The following is a 20219-nucleotide window of genomic DNA, read 5'->3' as shown; positions in this document are numbered from 1 at the left end:
ACGCGTCACTGGAGCAAATCAAATGTTTTCTTTTGTGCTCGGCAATCAGTAGGGTTTTCTGCAAAGAATCCTCTCTCAGTTTAAAAAGAGCTGTTTAGAGAGGAGTAAACAGGGAGCTGTGGGGTAAACCACATGGGTCAGTGACATGATGCTCATTTTGTTTGTTTGGGTGTGTTAATTTATTCAAAAACAGATTAAAACTACAATTTGTACATAGAATTACTTGAATACGTGTTTTGAATGAAAATTCAGGTGTCATAATAAAAACAAACATTTCATGGTAGCTGGACAAAAATACCAGGACAGTTTCATAAATTTTCATTCAAAGCATGTATTTAAATGAAATGTATCTTTATATAGTTTTTGCATCTTTTATTATTAATTTATTGATAGATAGATAGATAGATAGATAGATAGATAGATAGATAGATAGATAGATAGATAGATAGATAGCAACTTTTGCCTTTTTATGACAAGGCAATGTCAGTTGTCATGATATAACTCCCTAAAAAATATTATACCATATGTAATTTAATAATTAACAATATTTGTGTAAAAATTACTTTTCACCTTGAAAAATTTATTAAAAACTTTTATTGAAAATAATTAATACGTGTACACTCACATGTATTGAAGGTGTGATCAAAATGTTATTTTTTTTTACTTGATAATCATGCCACATTGCATTTTTAGTCATTTGAATCACTTTTTTTTTAATTTCCAAAATGAATGCAAAGATCTTGACGTGTTTTAAACTAGATTCTTTTAACGATTTATCCCTTCTTTTAACTTAATCACACTGATTTGTCACTGACCCACATGCTGAAGAAAACAATACTATTATTTGTAACAAATTTTAATTAAAATGCCATTTATTTCAACTAAAAAAGTCTTTTATGAAAGTGTCTCTAAAGGTGAAGTGTGTAATATTTGTGCCACCGGGGTTGCCAAATTGAAGTGTATAAATAATAACTGTTTTTAAAAAAGGTTTCCTGAACCAAAATTAACCCACTCCATTAGTCAGTGTGACAATTTGAATCGTGCTTACAGGCTTCCAGCTGTGAAAATGCATCCCATGTTTGAACTTGCAATAGTTTCAGATGTAATATAAAGGATTTATGGACTATAATGGAAATGAAAGGGTAATAGAGAAGAATTGAGAGTGAGACAGAGGAGCATATGGGGTGTTGTCAGATGAAGGACCTGCCGTCCAGATGCTCTCTCTCACATACACACACACACACACGCACAGGTGAGCCGCGGGCCAGGATGTTCTGACCTGAAGAAGTTTGATGGTGGTCCAACTCCTGGTCATTATGATTGCTCCTGATGTTTGATATACTCCACCTTCTGCACCTGCTGTCTGCCTGCCAGCGACACACACACACACACACACACACACACACACACACACACACAGCTCGACATGCATGCTGATACCCGAGTCAAACCCCTCTAGTACTGGATGACAGCCCATAACGCAGCATCCTTTTCCTGTGTGTTGGCTTTTGGAGCTGTACGGACGGCCCGTCCCAGCCTATCGCAGCATCATCAGTCGCTCGTCCCCAGCTCCACCCGGTTTCCATAGCAACAGGAAGGCATTAAAAAAAAACGGGGTTGTGTTGGCAGGATTTTGGCAATCCTGTCACACTGTTGCCTCAGATTTCCACTCAAGCCGCTTTCAGCAGCAAAAGTGCGTGGAGCTGCGAGTTTAAGTGCGCAGTGTGTAGTGTCATTTGAGGAGCACTTTTCCTCTTAAGCACTTCAGTCCATAAACATTCGCGAGGAAACACGGCTGCTTTGTTTCAGCACTCCTAAGAGGATGGGAGTCCTGTGCACATGCATACTTCAAAACTGAGTTTGTGTGATGGAACGGCTGGAAAACAAGCACAGCATCAGAATGAACAAGATATAGACTAATTGGGCAAACACTTTATTTTAATGACAAGTGCTCACTATTAACGAGTTGCTTATTAGCATGCATATTACTAACATATCGCTTGTGTATTAGTACTTCTATAGCACATATTCTGCATGAGCATATTCTACGTCCCTAATCCTACCCAATACCTAAACTTAACAACTACCTTACTAACTATTAATAAGCAGCTAATTAATAGTGTATTTAATAATGAATACATATTCCATGTTCTGAAGTGTTAACGGTTTGATTGATATTTTTTTGTTAAAACTTTTCCATAATTGTCTTTTCTTAATGATCAGGTTTATTGCTGAAGTTGGCAAGTCTTTAAAATGAACTCTCAACGCCATATACATTAAAAATAAATCACAATTTTCGTAGTATAATGATTGGACTTTTGATTATTCAGTACAATAGTAGTTTTGTGAAGGTGGCCATTCATGTTCTGATGGTAGTGACAAATTATTTTGTTAATATTTTGTCACAAGCATAAACGTTTAGTTTCACAAATAAAAAACAATTCCTCTTACTGTGGCCTTGCGATGCACTTCTCTGATTGAAATAAATGACATATTGTTGCGTAAACTTGAGTGTGTGCATCATTAAAGCTTATATGAAACGTATTTTTATCTGTATTATCAGCATTCAAATAAAACGTAATAGTAATAATAATAACACTTTAGTATACTGACCAATTATCACTATTAACTAGTTTTTTATTATCCTGCCTGTTATTAACACACTTGCAGTATATTTGCAACATATTTGCTATTTATTAGTACTTATAAAGCACATATTCCATATGACCTTATCTTATCTCATCTCATCTCATCTCATCTCATCTCATCTCCTTATTTTAATTAATTTTGATTTCTTGTCATTTTTAAGATTTACCAGCAATGTTCAGAGCCCAGTGTTATTTTTTTATTTTATCTTGTCCATTTAGAAATAATATATATATATATATATATATATATCTGTAAGTGCTCTGGTGGGCTTGTCGTTTTAAATTGAAGTAATGTAGTTTTTATGGAGCGAATTAAAGATGGTTCTCGATAAAACAAGGCTGTTATTATTGTGTTTTTATGGCTTGTGTGTGTGTGCGCATCTCCTCGTTAGCACCGAAAGACGGCATCTCTCCAGCTCGCTGCTTCATTAGCAAGTGTGACATTTATCACATCGGCGCCTCGCGTTTCAAGAGTTACCATGGAAACTTCTATAGCACCCACCTCCCCTTCACACTTTTAACAAGTGGAGTGATTAACAGAACAGTTTTGTACATCTCACACATGCGCTCGCGCACACGCGCCGATGCCTGTCATTCTTCGCAGTTAAGCTGGCATGTTTTTTCGCCTGTGTGTTTTTGACTTGTTGGAAATATCTCGGCTCAGACCTTGAAAAATGATTCTCTTTTTATTTTGTAGGTTTGCTTTGTTGTCAACTGACTTTGTATGTGATGTTTACAGGAAACAGTTTGTCCTAGGTGATTTTTTCTAAATATAGTCCAAGTTTGACATCTCCCTGACAGTTGACGAACATGATGACAGGAAATATCTTCCTGGAGTCACACTGCCTGTCTGACCTTGACGTGTGAGATTTGTGTGCGTGTGTGTGGTTAAGTCTACCTATCGTGGTCAGGACATATTAAAGGACAAATGCTCATCATTGGCTGTTTCAGATCCTATGAGCTGCCTACAGCATTTTTGGAATCCATAAGCGAGTTTGAAGATTGACAGGTTTGGAAGCAGTCTGAACAATAATAATAATAATGCTTAATAATGAAAATAAAAATACATAGAATTTGAATGTGTGTACATGGCTACAACACCCAAAAATGTGTACCATTTGAATCTTCACAACAATGGATAAATCTCAAATGTTTTTATGGGCTTATACAACATCTAAAAAATGCTTGGGTTTAATGCCCAGTCTGCGATGTCTATTAAATGTGTACGATTTTTACGTTCACACATTGCACATCATTCGCACAGCCTACAATGCCTAAAATGTTGGTATGTGCCTATTTTGCCCAAAAATGCATATTGTTTAAACATTCTTACATCCCTTTGATGTGAAAACAAACAAAAAATTTGTATTTTTAATTGTTTGTACAGTCTACGATTCGTAAAAAAAAATGTGTACGATTTGGACATTAGTAAGTGCCTATGATGCCCTAACGAAAAGTACGATTTGAAAGTTTGTACAGCCTGTGATTGCTAATAAACATGTACAATTTTAACATTCGCACAACAAAATGTCTAAGATCTGTACTTTGTGAATGTTGTTACGTTCCTTTGTTGCCCAAAAATCGTACAGTTTAAACGTTCAAACGCCTATGATAGCCAAAAAATATGTACTATTGAAATATTTGCACAGCCTACTATGCCTAAAAAGCATGTACGGTTTGAACATTTGTACAGGCCTCTGTCACCAAAAACGCACATGGTTTAAACGTTCACATGGTTATGATGACCAAAAAATTGAAGATTTGATCATTTGTATGTACTTCCTATGGCAGCTCACTGGGTTTTGTGACAAAGCCATTATGTCCTAAAACTAAATTGCAAAACGAACAGTCTCAGTCATAAATACATGCTTCTACCACAAATTTGACAGCGAATGGGACATTCAACATACAGGGTCACTGAATGGATGGTTTCCTCATCATAAACGTGACTGACAAGCCTTGAATTATGACACGATGAAAGAAAGACAGCGAAATAAAGCAATAGATGAGCCATGGAGAAACGGAGATAAATCTTCCCTATTAAGTGTGGATGGATTGAGTATTTTTCAGTGCTGGGAGCAGAACGCCTTGTTTTTATGACCAATGAGATTAATTAGGATCATAAAGCTTAACTGATGAGTGGAATTAAAGCATCACCTGTCGCCAGCGAGAGAGAGATACGACAGCACAGCTGTCAGGCAGGCGGTGTTAACTTCTAGTGATGATTGGAAAAATAAATAAAAATCACTTTTTCCTACTCTTTCTCAGTCTCTCCTGCTTACATACACACACTTGTCAGCTGTGCTCTTTTTTTAAACCGAGGAAATTACAGGTTTGCGACTTCTCCCCCAGCTGCCTGTCAACTAATGTGTGTGGAATGGGTGGAAGAGGGATTTTGTATCCAAATTAGTTTCATTTTCACAGTCTACTTGCATTTTTTTTCCTCTTTTTTTCGCTCCTTATCAGCCCACTATATGTGTGTGTGTGTGTGTGTTTTGCATACTGTATAACTGTATTATATTTCTGTTACTGTAGATGCGTAGGTACATATAGCCTACTTCAACCAACTTGACATGAAGTATTTTAATTATTGAATAACACAAATATATACATATACACTAGGTATTATATACATAATTTTGTGTAAAATATACACAATTATCATATAATTGTGTTTATAAAATATGTAAAAGTGTAATGTATGCAAAAGTGTTATTGTGGAAATATATATATATATATATATCTCACACATAATAAAAGATAAAAATATAAAATGTTAAAATTTGTTACAACAAATTTTATATACATATATATATATACACACTACATATTATATATATTGTACACACACACACCTAATAAAATATAAAAATATGAAATGCCAAGTATTTACAAATAATTTAATATATAGATATACACACAGAATATATTATAAAAAAATGTGTATATAACAGTATATGCATAAAGGTTATACTAGTTATAGCAATACCGCATAACAACAAATATAAAATATCTATAAATATATTTGAAATATATGTTTAACTATACCAGATTTTAAAACATCGTAAGTGCTCTGAGTTTCTGTAACTTTTTATGGATGCTGCTCAGGCGTGAAATAACCTCAGTCCAACCATTACTGTATCTCCAATCATCATTTGTTATATTGCAGTTATGTTTATATTACCATCAAGCCTATCTTTAGAAGCACAAATTATTGTCTTGCTGGCTTGCAGTATTATTACACTTGTATAATATAAGTACACGAGCGAGTGAGTGAGTGTGTGTGTGTGTGTGTGTGAGAGAGAGCCTGCGGACTATCAGAGATCCTTACATCAGCAACCCCCCCACACACACCTTAAGAGCAGCCCAGGCTGATGGAAGGTCTAGTTAAGCCATTAAGGCAGACAATTGACTCAAATTGAGAGGGAAGTGGATAGAAAGAGAGAGAGAGAGAGAAAGAATGCTATGGCAGGAGTGGATCCACTTGACAACTTAATCTGAGCCTCAGGACTTACATTCAGACAGACAAACATACACACACACACACATACACACACACACACACACACACACACACAAAGACTTTTATTTTCACCTTGTGTCTGGCTTTTTCTCTTTCTACCTTGTCAGCACAGAAGAGTGAAAAAAGATGGTCCAAATAAAGGACAATGTATTTAAACTGTCAGTGGCTCCTCTCCTTAGGCCTTTGCAGGGAATTATAAGGAATTTAACGATTGTGATCCCACGTAATGAGTCTGGTTCCTTAAGGATTCCTTTTAGCACCAGATAGTCCTACTGTAACTGTATTATACCATGTAGTCTACTTTTTTTGTGTATATATGTTATAAACAAGTCCCTTTGTTGTGGATGTTAATTTACTATCACTTTTGACCAATTTATTTTATCCCTGTTTGCTAAAAGTATTTAATTCTTGAAAAATGTCTACATCCGAGAATGAATCCAAATGTTCAAAAACAGCTAACGGAAACCAAATTCATTCGATTCCAGCCTTTTTTTCTTAAAAAAATGGAACTGTTTCAGAACCGGTTCTTGATTTCCAGCCCCAGCCCAGTGTGTGCGAGTGTCTTCCAGCACACTGTTACAGGCTTCCTGTGACTTGTGCCTTTGTATTCCTGCAGTCGGGCCTTGTCGAATGAAACAATTACTAATTGTGACACACACAAGCGCACACATACACGCACAACACCCTGACACTCGCAGCCCCATCCCTCTCTCTGTATCAGAGTCAGTTTCTGGCTCTCGGCCCTCTATGTCTGTGTCATGCTCGCTTTTTTCGCCATTATTGCTTTTTGATCGGCGGCGAGGGGCACCCTTATCACTGTGGTAACTGCTGGGGGATTTATTGGGGTGGAGGTAACTGAGCAGCGGTTGGCGTGGCGACCCGAGAGGGTGGCTTTCCCGCGGCGCAGGCAGAAATGTCCTTTAAATCACTCAAAGACTTGGGCGTCTCCGCGGAGAGAATAGGGTCCTTCTGCAAGAGATGGATGAATCGAGTCCAGAGGTCTGTGTCTCTTCTCTTTACCTCTGACCTTTTCTTTTTATTGGTTGCTGCTCTTTAACTCTAGGCCTTGTTCTTTTGAATAGAATGACAAATCACTTCATCGGCTTAAAGAGAAATTAGGCTTTGTGAATGGCCGAGTGAGTTAGTTCTTTATGGCTTTTTTCCACTTCTAATCTGTGAATGTGTAGTGCGTTATGTTTATGTATGTGTGTGTGTGTGTGTGTGTGTGTGTGTGTGTGTGTTTGTAAACTGTCCATACGAAACAATTCCTTGAATATCTATATACGGGCCTCATGAAGGATTCAGTCTATTTGTGTGCTGACTAATTGTTATAGTCTCCATATTCTACACTTTTGTAAGTTACAAAAATTTTGTTTTTGTTGAGTACATTAATAGTATAATGTATAATATTATACATTGTTTCTTTAACTAAAAAGTCAATTTCCACCTTTCTGAGTCTACTTTTGTTGCTCCAGTGTCTCTTTTTTAAACTTGACATTTAAAAAAAAAAAAAAAAAATCTTTAACATATTTAATTGACATTTATTTATGAATTTAATTAAAATTTTTAAATGTATTTTGTCAGTTTGAAAAGGGATTCGTTCATATTCATTCATAAATATTTCTCTTTCTTTGTTTCTTTCTTTTTCTTTCTTGTGATTGTCATAATTACACTGATTAAATTTTTTGCAGTTTAGTCTCTTTATATATATATATATATATATATATATATATATATATATATATATATATATATATATATACATACATACGAAGAGTTATTTTGTAAAAATGTTCAAAAATCATGTTTTTTTTTTGTCCTGCATTCCAGTTAATGTATATCAAACTGCAGTTGGGTTGTTTTGATTAAATAATAATAACTTAAAATTCAAAAAAAAAAAAAGAAAAAAGAAAAATACAGCTACAACTAACACAATAAAACACAATAAAAACATAACACACAAAAAAAAATGATTTAAGAAAATTTATAAAAATGAAAATTCTCCTTTGTACAGAGAATTGTGCTTAATTCGTGTCAAAATGTCCTTGGAGTGATGTACATTTCAAAAGGGAAGAAATTGGAATGGTTATCTTGAAACAGGTGGCGAAGGCTTACTCACAGAATGCTTAGTGCAATAATTAGTCTCATGAGAAAATGGTTATGCTTCTTCGCTAAGGATAGAAGTATCTATTTATTTCATTTTATTTTTTCACATCCGTCGAAGGGCAGCAGGCAGGTTGGCCTTCGATCAGCAAAACCAAACTAAAATGAAATTGAGTAGACACTCAATGATTTTTGAGTTTTTTTAGGCTTGTTAATGTTTTGTTACTTGTAAGCTGGTAAAAAAGGAAACTTGAGTGTCGATAACTCTCTCTCTCTCTCGCTCGCTCTTTCTCTCTCTTTGAGTGCTTTCATCTGGAACTGAAACAAGTGCCTGAAATTCCTCATGAGCTCGTTGAACCAGCAACATGGGCGTCTAGGGGTCACACAGATCCGTCTCGCACCCTGACTCAGCTCAGCTGTTTTTATTATGTCACGATTTGTTTAATTTGTGTGTGAAAGTCTGCATTCAATTCATGCAATTTGTGAAATTGTGTTTGCAATAAACCACTTACAATGGAAGTCTATGGGGCAAATGTACTGGGAGGTTTTAAAACAGAAATGTTAAAGTTTATTATTTCATACAGAAATGTATTTTAATTAATGTATTTCATGTCCATATATAAAGTTGTTCCAAAGAATAACAAATAAACCTTCTGATGTTAAACACTTCTATAACAGAGCGAATTCAGCTTTTCATGGTCATGGCATTAGTTGACAGAAGTAATTTCATCACAGTAATCTCATGGTAACACAAATAATACTGTATTTTAGTCTTATAATGGTATTTGTGACCCTGGACCACAAAACCAGTCATAAGCAGCACGGTGTATTTGTAGCAATAGACAAAAATCAGTAGGTTTTTAAGTAAAGATCATGTTCCATGAAGATATTTTGTAAATGTCCTAACGTAAATATATCAAAACGTCATTTCTGATTAGTAATATCCATTGCTATGAACTTCATTTGAACAACTTTAATGACCATTTTCTCATTATTTAGATTTTTTTGCACCCTCAGATTCCAGATTTTCAAATAGTTGTATCTCGACCAAATATTGTCCTATCCTAACAAACCATACATCAATGGAAAGCTTATTTATTCAGCTTGTGAGCCTTATGACTGGTTTTGTGGTCTAGTGTCACATTTTAATCATAATCATGATGTGTATTTTTATCATTTGCCCCATAGAATCCCATTTTAAATTGGCTGTAAACACACATTTTCACAAACTGAGGAGCAAATAAAAGTTATTTTATATGGTAATAGAGCTTATTGAACCTGGAACAGAGTCTGAATTGTACCTGCTCAGGACTATCAACACACACATGACACAGCACACACGCTGAGTGTAATAACACTGTTGTGATTTTAATCAGGGTTTGTGTCTCAATGTCTTCCTGCTTTAATGAGGAGCAGTTGTCGATCTGTCCGGCCCAAATTTGCTCTCGCTGTGAGCTCAGAGACCAACCCATCTCACTTTCCATCTTTCAGTGTTTTCAGATTTCGACATATGCTGTTGACACTTCCTAACGCTTACTTTCTGTTTATCTGCAGTAACGGTACAGCTGGGAAGATGAACGGCGCCCTGGAACACTTGGACCAGCCTGATCCGGACGCCATTAAGATGTTCGTGGGTCAGATCCCTCGCTCCTGGGCCGAGAAAGAGTTAAAGGAGCTTTTTGAGCCGTACGGCGCCGTCTACCAGATCAACATACTGCGAGATCGTAGTCAGAACCCACCACAGAGCAAAGGTAGTGTGCGTTTCGTGTCTTAATACATCACAAATGCCATCTCAGCAGCAGGGTGTTGTGTTGTGTCATGTAAACCTACTCACATGTGTGATGTGTTAGCTTGAGTCTCGGACTTCCTGTTTTGTGTTTTTCCTGTCTGCCTGTTTCTGACTTGCATCCTCCATCCATATCTTTATTTTTCTCCATTTCTCAAAAGCTATGTTACCTGTTTAGGCATTGCTAGAATGCATCGCAACAGGCTCAATTAAAACTATCGCTAAAGATGGCGGACAGAATTGCAAAAATATGCTTATAAATATTCCGGATTTCTTCAAAAGTGCGATGCTTTTATTTGTGTTAAAGCACTTACAGTATATTAATTCTTTCATACAATTTTTTTTTATTTTTATTAATGTATTTAACCTGTTATAGAAGTGTTTAACATAAAAAAGTTTTATTTGTTGTTCATGGAACAACTTTATAGGCTAATTCGGCTTTACATGGTCATGGCTTGAGTTGATAAATTGTGTGTAATGTTGCACAGACAAGCTTAGTAAGCAGTTTTATCACAATAATCTCAAAAGCTATGTCCAAAAATCTATTTAGGCATTGCTAGAATGCATCGCAACAGGCTCCGTTAAAACTATCGCTAAAGATGGCAGAACGAATTGCAAAAATATGTTTATAAATATTCCAGATTTCTTCAAAACTTTTAATTGAAATAAAAACGAGAGTTTGGCCCAGTATTTGCGATGTTTATACCTTTATAGTATCGCAATATTAGCTTAGCAACATGCTAACATCAAACAAAATTGGAGTCTCCCAAGAAGTTCATGCGCTTCGTTGCTGCCTTAATGTCCTTCCCTTAAGTTTCTACATACATTTGAATTATTATCTTCATGTGGTTTTGGTCAGAAATGATTGTGTTGGTCAGTTTCATATTTATTTCTCTTTTTTTTTCATTTACGAACAAACTTTAGTACAACACAATTAAACGCAAAAGATTCACACAGAATGTTCATAAAGTGCATTGTTGAGTTTAAATACATGAAACGTAAGACAGTGAAATGAAAAAGGCTAGGTCTTGGAAATCGTTTGTGCCATAAGCTGCAAAAGCATAATGATATTAGCATGTTAACATAGAAAAAGAATGGAAGCCAGTAGAATTCAAAGACCTGCTGTGTTAATTGCCTTTACGTATTGTATTGCAAATGTGCTGCTATCGAGCATGCTGGGTAGTTTAGATTGTTCACACTATCCTGATGCCTCGTTCACCAGCTAAAGGAGGTGCATTTTTTTGGTTAGCTTTTGGTTTAGCTTTAGCTTTTTTCATCAAACAGTTCATTAAATACATGCAAACTATTATTATTATTATAATTTTTTTTATTGTCAACAATAACAATTGAAATGTAGCTTCCACCTTGATTCTCTAATTTACACGCCTGCAACTCAGAAAATCTGAACTTAAATTTCCCCACCCCAAAATGAAAATTTTGTCATTAATCACTAACAACCCCATGTCGTTCCAAACCCGTAAAAGCTTTGTCCGTCTTGGGGACACAATTTAAGATATTTTGGATGAAACCAGGAGGCTTGTGACTGTGCCATGGACTGCCAAGTAAATTACACTCGCAAGGTCCATAAAAGTATGAAAAGCATCGTCAGAATAGTCCATCTGCCATCAGTGGTTCAAACGTAATGTTATGAAGCGATGAGAATACTTTTTGTACGCGAAGAAAACAAAAATAATGAATTTATTCAACAAAGCCGCACCACAAGGATACGTTTTCTATGTGTATTTACGCTTGTGGCACGGCTGACACAGAAGAGCGTAATCTGCCTGCGTTCAGTACATATTCTCCAAAATGGTTCTACGATGATGCGGAGAGACACAGAGGAGACGAATTGTTGAATAAAGTCGTTATTTTTGTTTTCTTTGCGTACAAAAAGTATTGTCGTCGCTTCATAACGTTACGGTTAAATCACTGATGGCAGATGAAGTATTCTGACGATGTCTTTCATACTTTTCTGGACCTTGACAGTGTAATTTACTTGGCAGTCATTGGGACAGTCTCAAGCCTCCCGGTTTTCATCCAAAATATCTTAAATTGTGTTACAACCTGGGGGTTTCATTTTGGGGTGGAGTACGCATAATTACAACCTTGTGGTGGCATTCATGTTCACTCATTTCATAGATATGATCCTTTCAACACGATTTGAATGCAGTAATGTTCCAAATTAGTCATTTATGAGTTTTCGTTTTGGTTCCGATGCCACCTATGTAGGCGGTAGACAGCGAGGTAGCTCTCTAGGTTTCAGAATAGCACTAAAGCGTAGGCGTTAACCTCGGTTCTGCGGAGTTGTTAACACTCAGACAGGAAGATGGCATGTACACTTTCACAGTGCCGCCCATCCTCTCACTCTTATGGAGGATGAGTCAGGGCCGAGTGGGAGAGCATTACTCAAATCCTGTACTCTCTCCCTCGCACACACAGGCATTGCGACGGGTATCTCCGGCAGAGCCGAGGTGTGTGATTGGCTTTCAGACGGGGTGATGAGTGCTCCTGTAGTTCAGTTAGCTGCAGTTGAAGTGCCTCTCTCAGGTCCAGCTTCATCAAGGCCTCTGACACAGCTGTGGGGCCGTAATGGCCGCTGCTAGCCTTCAGCTTCACTCTTACCCATTTTCATTTAGGAAAAGGTCGTCTGCGCGTGACTCCGGCTGTTAAATTAGACAGTATTGAAAGATTTCTCTACCAACTAAGTCGCAAGGTGAGCATTAACTTCCTACGTGTCTCTCTGGCACTCTTTTTCCCTTCGGCGTCCACCAATTAGAACTGATTTTCTCTTTAAAGGATTTGGTTTTCCTTTTTTTTCCCATAAGGACAGTTTTCCACCTTTTGAAATTACCAATTAATGGGCAGGTTATATTAAGAAAAGTGTGCCAGTTAACAGGACTCAATTTAAAGTGTCCTAAAGCAAATAAAACAGAGTATTAGATAACCTAAGATTGTAAGTTCGCACACACTTATTCTAGTTTCCGTGACTTTCCACTGATGCAACCGACTAGTTTAATACATAACCTGCCCACAAGCTAACATGACAGTTTGCAGTCTTTATTTAGTTTTCAAAAGTTTTACACTTATTTTTGGGAACTTCAACAACTGAAGTATTTGGGAAGTATTACATTTGTTTAGGACCTCAGATGATGCCAACCCTGAAACAACATACAGAACTACCAAATTTTGCTATAAGTTTGATTGCATCATATAATAATTGATGTTAATAGTGTTCATCGTCTGTTTGATTACATCTTTAATTGATTTTTCCGTACATTTCTGCCATATGTACATAAACTGACAGTCACTACTGATAAGCTACTACTAAAAATTGTAGAAACTTAGATAGTTAGAATGTATTGAATATTTTAAAACATATATAAAAGCACAAAAATATAAAAATACTTTGTTTATTCATTCGTCAGTTTGTCACACATCAGTTCACACGTCATATATAATATCTTTATAATAATAATTAAAATAAATATGTATTCAAGCATATTAAATGTATATTAATATTTACAATATATTAAATCTGTGGTTTACGTGCATTTTGTAAGTGGATGGAGTAGCTTTGCTTTTGCGTGCCGCACTGTCCATCACATCATGCTGCACCAAAGCAGTGCAGACAACTGGATTATAATGGAAGCAATCTAGATTTGCATCTTGAGTTGTTGTTTTATTAGCTTCATGCAGTGAGGACAATATTATGCACCCTTGCTCACTGACTTTAGTGCTTCCTGGTTTAAGACTTGTAGGTTTAAGGGGCCAGTGTGATATTTTGTCAACCCAGATCCAACCTTATTTTCAGTGTGGAAATGTACCAGTCTATTACAGCGGTTTAATCTACGATCACGAGCCCGCTGTGCCGATTCAGCGTGGGACGTTGCGTCCTGTGCCCCGCATGTGTCCCTGCCTGGCCGCCTTAGCCTGAGCATCAGCGGGGAGGTGCTTCCGAACAGACGGCCTCACAGATCGCCTGCCCCATGCATGTGTGTGCGAGGCCAGAATGAAGGCATAGAATATAAATGCACCCAGAGGTGAAGAGCAGGAATTGTTTATCAGAGCCGGGCTGCAATTTAGCATGGTCCGCACACGCGCACACACATAGAAACAGACTGTCCCTTGTTGATTGAGTGATGCGAGAGCGGTCCAGGGCTAAATGGCCCTGAGCAGCTGGGGTTCTTTAGTAAAGATGTATTCCTGTCTGCCTTTGAAGTCCGTCACACACACACATACGCACGCCTACACGCTCACAAGATGAATGGATGTGTTTGTGTGTGCATCCTTTTCAGTCCCTGGACACGTAGCACAGCCGCAGAATGATACAAGTGTGTGTGTGTGTCCTCTAAGGCCAAATGCAGACGTGCTATGCTAATGTATTGAAATATATTCTAACAGATATGTGTGTGTTCATGGGATTAAGTCCATAACTTTAGGGCTTTGGACGGCCTGTCTCGTATAACAGATCAAAAACTGAATCTGGGAATAATTGGCATTCAAGATGTTTTCATTTACAGTCAACACGAAAACGGGATCCGAAACCTGTTATATTTCCATAATGCGACACATTTCCTAGTGAAACGAGATGGAGAATGCTTAGGGCTTAGTTCGTTTTGTCCTTCAGGAATTGATTGGATCATGAAAAGCGTCAGTTTCCGGATTGAATTGACAGTCAGTTGTGAAAGACTATTTAAATTAATAAATAAAAAATAATAATAATAAATAAATTGCTGGGAACTGTTGACTTTAAAATGAAAAGGCAAAAAGTAGTATCGGAGCAGTGACATTTCATCCGAGGAGGCAAGGGAGACAGCGCCTCCTCAAAATATTAAACGAGAAAAAAAATTGTAGTACAAATATAAAGCAATGCAAATGTTACAAAATAACATTAGAAAGTGTATAAATCATTAAAACATTGTCCAACAGCAACACCAGCAGGTAAATTTTAGCAGGAGTTGGCATCTCTCTCGCCTCCCCTGAGCCCATTGAGTTTTAACAGAGTCTGTAAAGCGTGCCTTGAGTTTGGTGGGGGGTAATTAAGAATGAATGGAGGGAAGTCATGTGAGAGGAGGCAATGTCTTCATCGCAATATGTTTGGATATGACTGGTTAGGTTCGGCTTTGATTGGTTCATGCGACAAATCCCGCCTCTTGTGTTTGTGCACGTTTCGCAAATTAGACTGAATGAACAATAAAATGGCACGAATGGGAAGACTACTTTAAAAAAGTAAGTAAACAACTCATACAGTTAGATATAAACACTTTGTTACATCAAAATAAGACTTGAAATGCCAGAAAACATGATTTGTAGGAGTTCTAAGTCAGTTTGAGGAAATTTAAAGTAAATCTCTGTGTCTGTGACAAATATTTACAAGCTCTGATGACTGATGATCCAAAAAATGCAAAAAAAATAAATAAATAAATAAAAATAAAAAAAACTATTAAAAAGAATAGCTGAACTTTAATAGCTAAATTTTCTGAGAATCAAATGAAGGCATTACCCATTTATTTTAAATCAAATGAAAATTAAACCCTTTTATTTTTTGGCAAACAAACTGAGGTTTACTGTAGATATTAATACATGCTAGAAAAATTGTGTGAATATTCCTTTAAAACATTTTTTAAATGGGCTAATAATTGTATTTTTTTTTTTTAACAATTAAGTGATTAATCTGGATGTAATATTTATTTTTATTATTAAATTGTTTTATTTAAATTTGATAGAAAATGAAAATTTAAAGATGTACATTATACTGTACAAATGTAATACAAGAGTAATATATTTCTGTTAGATGTTAAAACCGTACTTTTATTTTGACAGAATGCTATGAAGTTCCTGTGTGTATACAGTATGATGATGCTAGTTTTCTCAAATGAAATGATAAAATTCTCATGAAGTGGCTTTCACAGCAGCTCTGGAGATGAAGTTTTTGTGTTCATTCCGTCATATAGTGAGACCACCGGCCGAAAATCACCGCGAGCATCACGTATGCTTCAGTATTTGTGTAGTAAATAAAACCACGTTTCCACTATTCATACATACAGAGGCAATCAGAACATGCAGGATTCATATTTAAACCATCTTTTTGCATTTTAATATTCACAAACACTAGTTCATATCGTGATTCGAATTAAGTGGCAGACCTACTTTTGAATTATTTGTCCAAAAATTTACAATTTCCTTGGCATTCCACGCTATAGAATAAATTATGTTTTTATAAATGGACTCCGCGATCCCTTCCACATTTTCACAGAAACCATATGGCCCTTGAAATGTAACACTTCAGAACATTTAGGCTTGCCCTGTGTGTTGTTTGAACGAGTTGCAGGGGTGACATCACGTCACAGGGTCTCTCTTTCCCTCTTTCTGTAGCGTATGCATCCAGATACCAGATTCTCAGGTACCGAAATTTGGCACCGATTGATTTAACGTGAATCGGTACTCGGTAGTACCGACACAATTCGGTCGGTATCCTTAAAAGTACAGAGTTTGGAACCCAACCCTACTCTTTACTTTGTCAAAAACAGCTCTGTTCACAACAGCTCGTTTCAGTGCATGTTCCTTTAAATGCTAATGAGCTCTGCTCACCCTACCCCTCTCTTCCATGGGGCGACAAGCAGTTCTCTGAGCCGCGGAACTTGCTAACTAGCACATTATTAGGAAAGGCGATGTGCAAAGATTCATAAGAAACTATGTTTGTTATTCGTAAAGCACAATAGTAATAATTGTATTAGTAATAATAATACAACAACATCATGAAACAGAAGCAGAATTAATTTTAAAGAAATCTAGCACAGGTACACTTTTTAATATATTATCAAATATAAAAACATCTTTCTGTTACTGTTAGATGTGCAAATACCAAAACATGAGCGCTGGGTTTGTAAGCATGCACATGCATCTGTCAGCGAGTCTGAGCACGAGTGCGAGCGGTCACGGAGCTCTTGAGGCGGTTGTATGCCTCGTGGTTTTATCCTGTCTTATCCGTCTCAGGTGAGGCATGGGCTTTCAGAGCGTACGTCAGCAGTCCTGCCACGTACGGATGTGGAAAACGCTTTGAGGATGGCTGTTCTGACCTCCCTGCGTGGGATTGTCAAAAGTTTCAAGTGTTGCAACACGATTAAACACGAACCGCTGTCAACAGCCAAGGAATGAGTTGCTGGCAGAGTCGAGAAAGCCTGCGTTTCTTTCACTTTTGCTGACAACACAGGAATGAACAGGATCTTATTGGCTGACTGGTTCATATTAGCGCATTAGTGTTGTTTTGAAGGCAGAATTTTAAGGGTTTTGGACATCTCTATGTTCTAGAAGGAACTGGAAAAGGAGAATGATATGCACAATCAGTAAGTCACAAGTTGTCATCTGTGTGTTTTAGTAGAATGTGAAGTGCCCCATTCGCATTAAACATCAGCAACAGTAACATGATAAATGACACCACTCTTCAATTAGCAAAAAATAAGTAAATAAATAAATCCTTTAGCACAGATGTTTCCAATTTTTTTATTTTTTGGTGAAAGTATGTATATTGAAATTATTTGGAGATAAACAAAGATAAAAAAAAAAATATTAATAATAATAATAATAATATCATTATTATTATTTGCCTTTCATTTAAAAATAAAAAAAAGTGACGTGACATACAGCCAAGTATGGTGACCCATACTCAGAATTCGTGCTCTGCATTTAACCCATCCAAAGTGCACACACACACCGTGAACACACACACACACACACACTGTGAACACACACCCGGAGCAGTGGGCAGCCATTTATGCTGTGGCGCCCGGGGAGCAGTTGGGGGTTCGATGCCTTGCTCAAGGGCAACACAGTCGTGGTATTGCCGGCCCGAGACTCGAACCCACAACCTTAGGGTTAGGAGTCAAACTCTCTAACCATTAAGCCATGACTTCTCCACTTTATTTATTACTTTCTGTTAAAAACTTTCAATGGTACAGTAACATCATCATTATTAATTGTATGTTTTCAGTTATTTAAACAGCAGAATGAAACTGCAGTGTTTGAATGTATTAAAAGTTAGAAATAAAACATTATTCAAATAATAATATCATCGTTATCATCATCATCATCATCATCATCGTATTAATGAAATTACTGTTTGAATTAATTAAAAGTTAGATAAAGCATTTTTCTAATAATAATAATAATAATTAATAATCTGTTATTATTTTCTGCTGATGTTAATATTTGTCTATGTTTGTGTTATATATTAATTAAGATTTTTATTTTACATATATATTATTATTATTATTTTATTTGAATGCTGTTTTATATATTGCATTTTATATGTACAAACAGTACTGTTTCCTTAATAATAATAATAATTATAATAACAAAGCAACATACTAAATTGGTTCACTACTGTGAGTTCAGTGGTGCGTGTATATAGCTTTTTACAACAGATTTGAGCATGGCTCTTCCGTCAGAACTATCAGATTTCTCAATCTTATTCTTATCTTTACCTTCACTGGTCTTACGCAAGTGTACGATGTCTTCCAAGTCTTGATGTAGTGGAGTGTTACTTAATACTACTGGAGTATTATGAGCTCATGTAGTATTACTGTCAGAGTAGCTGTGGAGTGTTTAGGCTCATGTGGTATTAACTCAAATCTCTGTACACAAAACGCATGTGAACACTCCCCTTATATCAAATGTTTCACAATTGTTTCATACACTCAGTACCATCAACAAATTTTCGTTTATTGCTGTATAACCGTAAATTTAGACCATAAAGTCTGGTCCACACTGAAGCTCATTTTGGCCACTGAGACAGGAAGCAACCAACCACTGTTTTCATTTTCAAAACCAACCAGTCAGATTTAAGCTTACAATTTTGAGAAAGCTCTTTAGCAGATATGGTACACTAATACTGGATACAGTCCTTTGAGATCCCTGGGGTCAGTATTTTTTCTTCAAGCACAATAGTGATTGATCAGAACCAGGATCTCATTAACATTTCAGTTCCTAGGTCACACTTAATTGGGATTGAACTTGCAACCTTTGTGTTAATGGCCCGGAACCATTAAGCCCCCCAGCCAGGACCAGTGTCAATGTTGACTGATGGGAATGTTTCAGGCATGTTGGGAGTTTAAATGTGTATGATCACCTACTGGTGACTGGTGTGTGTGTGTGTGTGTGTGTGTGTGTGTGTGTGTGTGTGTGTGTGTGTGTGTGTGTGTGTGTGTGTGTGTGTGTGTGTGTGTAACACTGGGAACGGGGTTGTTTTGGCCATGGTCTGGACTGCACCGTTGCCAGGGACGAGTGAGTCCTTAGTTTATCCTGCCAAAATTCTCCTTGGCAGTAAAAGGGGATTCAGTTCACTCATTTTTTTCTTGTTCCTCTTCTCTTTTCTCTCTAAATAAAACATGCCAGCACTCTCAGCTTGCTTTAGCCGCACATACACATACATACAAAGGTCCCCAGCTGATTCTTTCTGTCAGTCCTTTCTGGTCACTCATCTCTGCCTGTTTGTGTGTGTGTGTGTGTACTTGTGTGCTCCAATGCCCAGTCAAGGACAGTGATGCGTGCAGATATACAGTATACTGTACATATACTCATTTTCAGTCTTCCGATGAAGGACAGAGCCTGGTTTTGGTGGCCTTAAAAAGTATCATGAAATTATGTGGCTTAATGGAGCATGTCCATTAAGTGTTACATATTTAATTTAAGTCTGAAGTGAGTTTTCAGTCTGAAAATAAGTGTTATTTTTTAGTAATATTGATATGCAATTATAGTATTTTTTAATACTCTAAATATGCTTTTATTTGTATATGTTTAGTTTTAATTTTAATTAGCTTTTAGTAATGTATGTGCTTTTGTACTTCTTTTTTATTTCTGTTCAGCCTTATTTTTTATTTGAGTATTAGCAATTTTTAATACTTAATTTCAATTAACTTTCAAGTCAACAATTCTAAAGTGCAAGCGTTTCATCTAATATTTATATTTGATTTCATTTCAGCTTTATTTCAATTAATGACATTTTAATAGTTGTATCCTTACTTTTAGTTAACAATAAAACACTGTTTAGTAAAAAACATTAACAGTGTAATGCAAAATAATAACAATTACAACAAAGTTTCGCATTAGGTTGTCCTCCTCAGCTGCACAGAAATACATTACACGGTCAGTGTCTGTTTCA

General features: G+C 36.5%; 1 protein-coding gene across 30 annotated transcripts in view; it reads left to right on the top strand.

The window, feature by feature from the left end:
- celf2 (cugbp, Elav-like family member 2) overlaps positions 1 to 20219 on the top strand; it is a 146275-nt gene that overhangs the window by 84817 nt on the left and 41239 nt on the right. For 29 of the 30 annotated variants that reach the window (XM_042722244.1, XM_042722241.1, XM_042722239.1 and 26 more), the window contains one exon: positions 9829 to 10025. In XM_042722244.1, the coding sequence (XP_042578178.1) occupies positions 9829 to 10025 (197 nt within the window). Of the gene's footprint in view, positions 1 to 7011; positions 7171 to 9828; positions 10026 to 20219 lie in introns of those variants that run through there. The other variant, XM_042722246.1, reaches the window with a different exon arrangement.

Source organism: Cyprinus carpio, chromosome B4, assembly GCF_018340385.1.
Source record: "Cyprinus carpio isolate SPL01 chromosome B4, ASM1834038v1, whole genome shotgun sequence".
NCBI classification, from domain to species: domain Eukaryota; kingdom Metazoa; phylum Chordata; class Actinopteri; order Cypriniformes; family Cyprinidae; genus Cyprinus; species Cyprinus carpio.
The sequence above is the reverse complement of the archived record's forward strand: the minus strand, read 5'-3'. Positions and strand labels throughout refer to the sequence as shown.